This window comes from Chamaea fasciata, unplaced genomic scaffold, assembly GCF_029207755.1.
Source record: "Chamaea fasciata isolate MVZ Bird 193981 ecotype frontalis unplaced genomic scaffold, bChaFas1.0.hap1 SCAF_9, whole genome shotgun sequence".
Classification (NCBI taxonomy): domain Eukaryota; kingdom Metazoa; phylum Chordata; class Aves; order Passeriformes; family Sylviidae; genus Chamaea; species Chamaea fasciata.
In genome coordinates, this window is record NW_027094094.1 from 20,941,802 (window position 1) to 20,950,858 (window position 9,057).

Here is a 9,057-nt window from a genome sequence, read left to right on the forward strand (position 1 = left end):
CCTTTTTTTTAAGGTAATGGATACAACATATTGTGGCAAAACAGTATCATATGCTTCATAATCCTCTTTTTTATTAATTTCATTTCAGTCTTCTTTAAGAACTGTAATATTCACAGTATTCATGGCATTCAACATCACCCATTCAACGTCTTCTTTTTCCAACCCTGTGTTGCTCTTTTACGTGTTCTGTGTGGTACCTCAGTACTCACTTCTACAGTGTGTTCCATCCCATCTCTGTGTTTTTACTCTACAGCAAGCAGTGCCAGTGGCTTTTCAGTGCTCCTGCTGCCATCTGCTCTTATCACACATATGAATGGGCTTCCATACAAAGCTTTGTATCTGCATAAATACCACAGTCATCAGCTGCTGTGCCTGCTTCTGTGCAGTCAGAACGTCTTCCATTGAGACAGAAAAGCCATTCATTTCATTGTTGACCTGCCAGTAAAATGTTGTTCTGTGGGTCAGCCTCTGCCTGCAGAAGCTGAGTGCTCATATGGAAAATGTTGCTGCACATTTGAATTGTAACTTCTTAATATTTTCGGTAACTTTGGTTCACAGGTGAACTGTTTTGTTTCTTTCTGCTAATCTTATATTCCTTCCCCTCCTCCCCTTGAGCTGATCTCAGAGCTGCCTCGTCAGATCCTGAGAGGCCAAGAGGATGTTTTTGTCACTAAAACTGCTCAGTTTGTGCTCTTCTACCAAATTCTGCTTCTTGTACTAACTGTCCCCTGTTTCTCCACCCTCGCTGCCACCTGCAAAGCCTGATGTGACTGTGATTAATGAAGCGGCTGAGGCTGGTGTAGATATAGATGAGGAGGATGATGCAGATGTTGAATTCACTCTCCCCTATGACACTGAAGATGATTACGAGCCTGAGCTGCTGTTAATGCCAACCAATCAGCCCGTTAACCAGCCCATTCTGGCTGCTGCTCAGTCTCTACATCGGGAAGCAACCAAGTGGTCTAGTAAGGTACTCCTGAGTCCCCGGGGACTGATCCGCGTGCATCCGGCCACTTGGAACGCTGACACATTTGCATCACTCTTGATCCCTGCGGGGCCCCGCCATCCTGAATGAATAAGTGTGTCTGCACTTTATTTTAAGGACTGAGAGTGGCTTCACAAGTTTGCTAGATGTTTGTCAGTGCCGGACTGAAGCTTGATTGGGGTCACTTATTAATATTCAAAGACTTCCTCTCCCTTTGCATCTGCCTGGTCTTCTTTGTTATGGCAGTTTTCAAATTGTAATAGGGATTGTCTCCCTCCCCTTCGGTTCCTTCTTCCATTCACGTGGGCTACCTGGAAGCCATGGTTAATGGTTTCCTAATGACTTCCGGATACGCAAAGTTACAGAATTCAAGAAGTCATTTAAGGTGTCTATTGTGCTTGGCCTCAATTGATGCCGTCAATTAACATCCCTTCCAACAAGGAATGGCTTTGTGTGGCAGTGTTTATGGAAGAGACTCCCTGACTGCTGGCTTGCACTGGGCTGTATTGCAAATGCTGGTCTTGAGAGAATTCTTTTCTGAAGAAACTGCACTGAATGCTGTTAGCTGCTGAATTGAGATCCTGTCTCTATGAAACCAGTGGAAATCTAACGAGGTTCAGACGTTCACACGTAGCCTGTTTTCTCTCTAAGCACAAATGTTTGCAAGACTGGGCACTTTTCATAGCATGCTGCAAGAAATAAGGTTGGTGTCCCATAACAAAGAAAAGTTAGGGGAGTGTGCATATGTATGTGTGTGTGTATAATTATGTAGATAGTTTTACTAAACCATTTTATTAAAAAGGGCTTTAAAAATGTTCTTGTCCTTTTCAGATTCTGGTGCTTGGATAACTTGTTAGACACTGATCCTTCTACGTGAAAACATGGAAAAGCTCTGTGTTATGTCATTTATATCCTAACTGGTTCTAGTAGCAAACTGTTTAGCTAATAGGTCACGGTAACGAATAGTTCAGCTGCTTGGATCACTGTATCTGTAAAATGCCTGGGATATCATCTTGAACTGGCTCGTAGTGAGTCACAGAAGTGTGTGCACAGGGTAGAGGATACCTTGGCTCAGCCGGGTTCTCACTGTGTACTCCTTGCTCTGAACTTCATCAGTCATTACGTGCGGGATCATTCCAGGGAAAGCATGTGCTAATACTTAAACTCACTCTGCTACTATTTCATCCACACAGTAGGAATGCCTCAAAGCACCAAATAGTTCTCTTTTGACTAACAACTTTCTATGAAAGGGAGTAAGTTAAATATACTAAATGTACTGACAGACTACTAATAATCAATCAGCTAGGTCTGCTTTCCCTTGTCCTAGGTTTCTCTTTGGAACAGTCTATAAGAAATGGGTTTGCCTTGGTCACAATTAATTCACATATCAAATATTTCTCCGATGTATTTCTGTGACTGTAAATTTTGATGTATAAGAAATCTTGATTTTAATATATCCCTGGATTATCTTTTGATAATCCATGTTCTTCTCTCCTGGAGCCTTTATTTTAAAGGGAGAGATTGTATCAAAAAAAAATTTATTTTCAAGGAATAACTTTTAAAAAAGTAAAAGTTGCATCTCACTTCCATGTTACCGGTGACAAAAGTTTTATGTGTCAGATTCTCTTCCATTTATCCTTTAGCATTATTAGCAGCATAGCTAACAACTTCAGTTTCAGATGCCACTGAAAATGTCATGCTTAACTGTTATGACTATAACTGGTTTAACAGGTTGTTTAGCACATTTTTTTAACTTTAAAAGAAGTCTTTTTTGGGTGAAAATCTGGAATTTCAAATGCTAATAATGTGCTTTATCCTAAGATCTAGTCATCAGAGCAGTAACTCATTCCATGGACAAACTAACACTTTACAACTTCTTTTTCAGTTTTGAAGTGAGCTTTTTTTCCCCTGAGTGTCAAGAGAAAAAATGTCAGAAATGCGTAGTCAGTGCAGATCTTCCCTGTTCCTTGAAGAAACCTCTTCCGTGTTCACGAGCGGTTCTTCCACCCTTAACGCTCTTGAGTGTTTCTACCCGAGCGCGCGGTGCGGCCGAGCGGGGGCCGGCGGGCACTGACCGTGTTGTTCCGTGCAGGGCAACGACATCATCGCGGCGGCGAAGCGCATGGCGCTGCTCATGGCCGAGATGTCGCGCCTGGTCAGAGGCGGCAGCGGCAACAAGCGCGCCCTCATCCAGTGCGCCAAGGACATCGCCAAGGCGTCCGACGAGGTCACCCGGCTCGCCAAGGAGGTGGCCAAGCAGTGCACGGACAAGCGCATCAGAACAAACCTCCTGCAGGTAACAACGGGGAGTGCCTCAAATGCTGCTTTTGCTGTGCCTCCCTCAGTGGCAGCGAGCACGGCAGTTGTGCCAGGAATTGGTGGGGATCTTCCCTTGGCTTGTAAAGTTTTGTCGAGGTCTCGGTTTTTAGATCCCACGGTAATATTATATATATATATATATATGTGTGTGTGTGTGTGTGTGAATATCTATTCCCTAAAGTTAGAATTTGATATTGAAGGAACTTTTGAAAAAACACTGATCTGTCCTAAGTCTGCATTGTTTTGTATTTCAGTCACTCATTCCTTTGCATCAAGAATAGTACCAGAAATGGAACAATTCCACGTTTTTTCCGTCTCAGACAAATCTATATATGTGTATGTGTGTGTGTGTGTGTATGTATATATATGTCATGCTGTTCCTGACCAAGCAGACATTTGAGCAGTATCAGGAAGAATGGAAAAATGTCGGGTCCATCCCAAATACTCCCAAAGCAAGTAAAATAAGATTCAAATATCCTACCAATATTTATCAGATAGTCTTGAAGGTTATAGGATCACCTCTACGCTCATTCATTTTCTAATAGTAAAAGAAAATTTAAAAAGTTCATCTTTAAAAAAATAAATGCATAAGGTATTGGTTCAGTGTACAATGTGAAGTGGTTTTTATCCCTGTTACTTAGGTCTGTGAGCGAATCCCAACCATCAGTACACAGCTGAAAATTCTCTCCACTGTCAAAGCTACCATGCTGGGCAGAACTAATATCAGTGATGAAGAGTCGGAACAGGTAAGAGGTGTAAAGACTGATGGCAGCATGGAACTCTTGGTCACTTTTATGGGGACAAATGTACAACCTGATCTATCTATCAGATGTGTTCTGGGAACTTGATGCTGAAGCTCACTTCAGCTGTCTAGGGGAAGATACCTTCAATACAGCACCTTGGTTTCTGGCTCAAAGGCTACAGTTCAGCTTTAGCTTGGGTTCCAATTTTGCGATGAACAACTTGTTAATCTCCTGCTTTGCGCAGTAAAAAGCCGAGGGAAGGACTCGGCGCCGGAGACGCCGCAGGCTGGACCTGTGAGGGGCAGGGGCGCCCTCGGGTGGATTCCAGGGGAAACGTCTGTTTTCCAACATCATCTCGGGTCCCCTGCAGTTCAGTTACCTTCCAAATGCATCTTTTCAGGGGAAACCCCGCAGCTTTGGCTTCCGAGGGAGGTTATTCTACTTAGTGACATTAGGGTTGTATTCGGATTTTGCACAAATACACGGTGAGGAAGAGGAAAGTTTTGTTCTGAGTCAGGATAGCACTTGCTGGCTCCCAGAGACAGTCACTTCACTTGTATTTTCATAGTTTCAGGCGGCAGACTTAATATATTTGTACTGGGAGTCTTTGTGCACAAAGGGTTTACACGCTACTGTCCTATTCATGGTATTTACTGATATATTGGAAATTCTTCTTTTTTCCTGACAGGCAACTGAGATGTTGGTTCATAATGCCCAGAACCTCATGCAGTCTGTGAAGGAAACTGTGAGAGAAGCAGAAGCAGCATCCATTAAGATAAGAACAGATGCTGGATTCACTCTTCGCTGGGTCAGAAAGACCCCGTGGTATCAGTAAATACTTGCCACGTTAGTATTGTTTTCTGTAACATAAAATGCCTTTTTTTGGAAACAGAAGAGAGATATTAACAGCAAAAGGTGCTGTATACATGAGCTTAAGATTAGCTTATGCTAATGCCCCATTCTAAGGGTATGAGTTATAAGATAATGCATTTCAAATGTCTTTGGAACACATTTGATATCCAACACCTCTAATTTGCTGCCAACAGTAGACTGTTCTTGTAATTTAATTTTTTATTTGCTTTTCAAGATTCTCTTAGTGAATTCTGTACTCCCAGAAGCACATTTCATTTATGCACTGTATATTCCAGTAGTTTCTATGTGAAGATATAGAACATGGGCCTCACTTTAAGCTTGTGTTGAGAGTTTAGGACACCTGGTTATTTCAGTTTTTTAGGGACAGTCATTGATAGAAACATTCAACTTCTCAACAGGATTTCATTGGGTTATTCTAAGACCATGCAGAAATGATGGAAGGTGTGGGGTTTTTTGATTAAATGAAGGGAAGGTGGGGCAGCAGAACAGTTGTACACTGAGGATTAAAACTCCATGTCTGAAATGCTGTTTTTTTTGCTTTTGGTTCTTGCCTGGCAACAGTACTTCAACAGAAACTGGAGCTGTCCCTGTCCCCCTCCCGTCACCCTGTAGGTAGGCATTCCAGAACTCTCGTACCGTACTGAAAGGTTTTGCAGATGATGTTAGTGGCACGCTGTTGACAGCTTGAGCCTTATGGCTGGAGACCTTAAATCATGGAGCTCTTTCCTTGCTCAGTTCAGCAAGGTATTGAGCTGAAAAATCCTGCTTCTCTTAACTTAACTGCATGTCCAGGACCAGAAAATGCCACATGCTGGCTCTTTCTTTTTGAAAACCAAATGAGCACATGCAATTATTCTTATTTCCCTCTTCCCTCCATCTAATGTTATGCCAGCTGCTCAAGGTGAAAATTAAAAGATAAAGATACTCAATTTAAAAATACCTTTAGCCTCACTGCTCTTCTTTCCGACAATGCATAAGCTTTTTGAAACCTGAGCTCTGCAGGGATATGAAACCCTCTTTAGGTAAGCTGGTGACTACCAGCAAATGGTGGTTCCTAATGCTGCACATACCTCATTATTTTTACTGCTTGTGGAGTTTGGAGTCTCAAAATCTTTTTTTCAAGTGAATTGAACAAAGTGTTACTGTATCTTTTAAAAAAATCCCAAGCAAAATGGCAACAATGAAGCCAAACTCCCTCCCTTACTAAAAAAGACTTGTGATGTTTTATCCCTCTGTAATTGAATATGCCTTCATATCTATATGTTCATCCACATTCATTTAATTGTTCCATAGAAAGGAAAACTTGAGAATGAGTTTCTACATTTGCAAGGAATACTTGCAGACTTTTGCCCTAATCAGCACTGACCTCATAATAGCCTCCTAATTTGCTGAGAATTGTTGCACGATCAAACCACCTTGAATAGAAGTGTCCTTGGGGAAAAAACTTCTCAGTCTTAACAGCTCAAAGGAAGAGACAGACACAGCACAGTCAGCTGTCCTCTACCTGCCTGCAACAGTTATTCTGTGCTTGGACCTTCTCCCCTCCATCCCCTTCATTGCACTGTTATCTAAAAAGGGAAGTGAAACTGTTGATAATACAACTGTCTCAAACTGACCTCAGCAAGAGAAGGCGTGTGTTCGTCTTGAATTTGCTTCTGGTGTCTGGGTATTATGAAATATTTGGTACTTAGGATCTTTCCTTAGTGCTCTCTTCTTGCAGTTACCTGCAACAGGAAGAGGAAGGAAGGGGTGCCAGAGCCTTAACCTGGATGCATTTGGTTGGTTTATATCAGATCTTTAACATAATTTTAATGTAGTAATTTCTATTTAATAGTACATAACACTGAATATGTAGGGATTATTTTAAAGGGATTTTCCACATAGTCTTCCTGTAGTGCTTTTCAAAGCTCCTCACATCCCCTCACCCTGCTCCTGCCATCCAGGCTTCTCTCTGAGATTTTTTTTTTAATTATTATTATTTTAGCATCACTGTTTAGTTGCTTGAATGATATGAATGCAATATTACTAATGCCTTTAATACATAATTGTTTATGCCAAAGATCACTTTTTGTTTATTGAGGAATGTTTGCAGGAGAGTTATGAATCATGGTTGCCTTTGATATTCTTCCAGAATGTTTGCTCTAAGTTCTCGAACTGTTTATAGAAGCCGAGATACTTGTCCACCTTATGCAATTACTGCATTTTTGAACACTATTGGTCTTCAGACCTCAAGTGCAGCAAAAATTTCAATAAGACCATGAATGTCACTTAGAAATGTTTTACCACTATAAAACTTTGTTTATAAACCAAAATGTATTGTATAGTCTAATGTTTTCAACCTTTCTTTGGTTCTGTTAAAACAATAAAAATGCATTTGTACAAATATCAGCTTCTGAGTGTTAATAACAGCAGATGATGCTGTAACAAGAAGAGCAGCAAAAAGCTAAAGCAAAAGAACAGTTGTTTCTACATGTTCTGAACAGAAACAAAGTACAAAGTTTCTCAAACAGAAGATTAAGCCAAGGGGTTTTTTTGTCTTTGTGCCTGTGGAACTAGTAATTAAAGAATTTACTGGACGCTGTGTTCAGTGGGAGAGAACAGGAGATTTTTCTGAGGCCTGACAATGATCTGCTCCATTTTGAAAACTTGCAATGGGCTTGGCCTGGCCCTGTCAGTAAGGGAAGAACTGCTACTCTGACCAGCATCTTGTTAATGTGAATTTTACTTCTCAAACTGAATGCAAGGGTGAAACCCCTGTTGTATTTCCTTCACTCTAAGAACGCCTTATAAACATTTTTTCTAGCTAAAAATTTCTACCAGCACACTTGGTGGAACAAATGTCTATTGGTACTGTAGGACCAAACATAGCCCCATAGTGCCAGAGGGTACCTGGAATTTAGTAATAATTGATAAAATTCACAGTTTTGTACTGTTCTCTCCATATCTGAAAGAAGATGAGACCCTGACAGACAACCAGCTTTGTCAGCACTCCCAGAGCTGGACATGAGGGGAAGGAGAGATCAAAACTTGGCAGTGTAATTCCTTGCTAATGATATCCTCTGATTCCCTAAACTCTACTCTTCAGAGATGCTGGTCCTTTTTTTTTAAAAACAGAACAGGAACACGGCCCCCCTTCTGCAGCTGAGCTTGCAGTGTTTGGAGATACAGAAGGAACCAGCACGTGTACAAAAGAAGGCATTGGCCTCACACACCTGCAGCCATTGCCTTGACAAAACACATCTCCATGCCCAGACTGCTTTCCTACCGCTGAGTGCAGTCCTTGCTGCCAGTGAGTTGTGGTGATGAGCTGGGCTTTCCCCTGCCAACAGCTTCCCTGGTGCCCGAGGCCCTGGAGCAGGCGGGCCTCGTGCAGTCACACGCGGGGGGCAGCGCTGGGGTCAGATCAGGACTGACACTTCTTTATGTTCCTGGCTCAGGAAGGGTGTCAGCTCTGAGAGGCTGCGGGCCAGCATTTCCAGGCTGCTAATGCAGAGAGCAGCTCCAGCTGCTCAAATGTCAGCTTGGGATGCTACCAGTGACCTCTGAAGACAAGATTTCTTCTACAATTACAGTGGCGGAAGGATGCCACTTTCCGAAACAGAGCGGAACTGTGGGATGACTACTGAATTGATGGATGAATTGAAAAAGGCAGACTAGAAAGTTGGTAGCTTTTAATAAGCAGCGTTGTGTCTACACAAATGGAAGATCTTATTAGTTGCTGGTTCTTCATAGTGCTGTTTTATTTACTGGAATTTTAGAAATTCAAAATGGTTATTTGCGGCCAAGTTTACCCTAATGATATTAGCAAAGTTACAAGTAGAGACTGTATGCTCATTTCTTTCCTTCCTGACTTGCTGCCAGGGTTCAGATGGATCTCCCCTCCTCTTTCCAGATTAGATGATTTTTTGACCCAGTATTTAAAATTTTGACTACTGAGTGACTTTGGTTCCTACTCTTCATCTGAAGCAAAGCCAGTACCTACTCATCCATTTGTAAGCCAAACAGGTTGGAGAAACGGAGGGTCTCCAGTATCCCACCCTCAATTAATATTGACCAAATGCATGGTTTGGAACCTGACAGCTACTAGTATGTACTGGTGTAGAGAGATGTTTTTGTTGGTGTATTAGAAGACATTCA

At 41.9% G+C, this 9,057-nt stretch overlaps 1 protein-coding gene across 3 annotated transcripts in view; it reads left to right on the forward strand.

The window, feature by feature from the left end:
- Nucleotides 1-7,297, forward strand: part of VCL (vinculin) — a 57,198-nt gene extending 49,901 nt beyond the window's left edge. The window contains exons 19-22 of one of the 3 annotated variants that reach the window (XM_066191450.1): nucleotides 761-970; nucleotides 3,078-3,281; nucleotides 3,946-4,050; nucleotides 4,736-7,297. In XM_066191450.1, coding sequence (XP_066047547.1) covers nucleotides 761-970; nucleotides 3,078-3,281; nucleotides 3,946-4,050; nucleotides 4,736-4,882 — 666 coding nt within the window. In that variant the 3' untranslated portion in view covers nucleotides 4,883-7,297. The other 2 variants (XM_066191451.1, XM_066191452.1) reach the window with 2 other exon arrangements.
- Nucleotides 7,298-9,057: the final 1,760 nt, after the last annotated feature.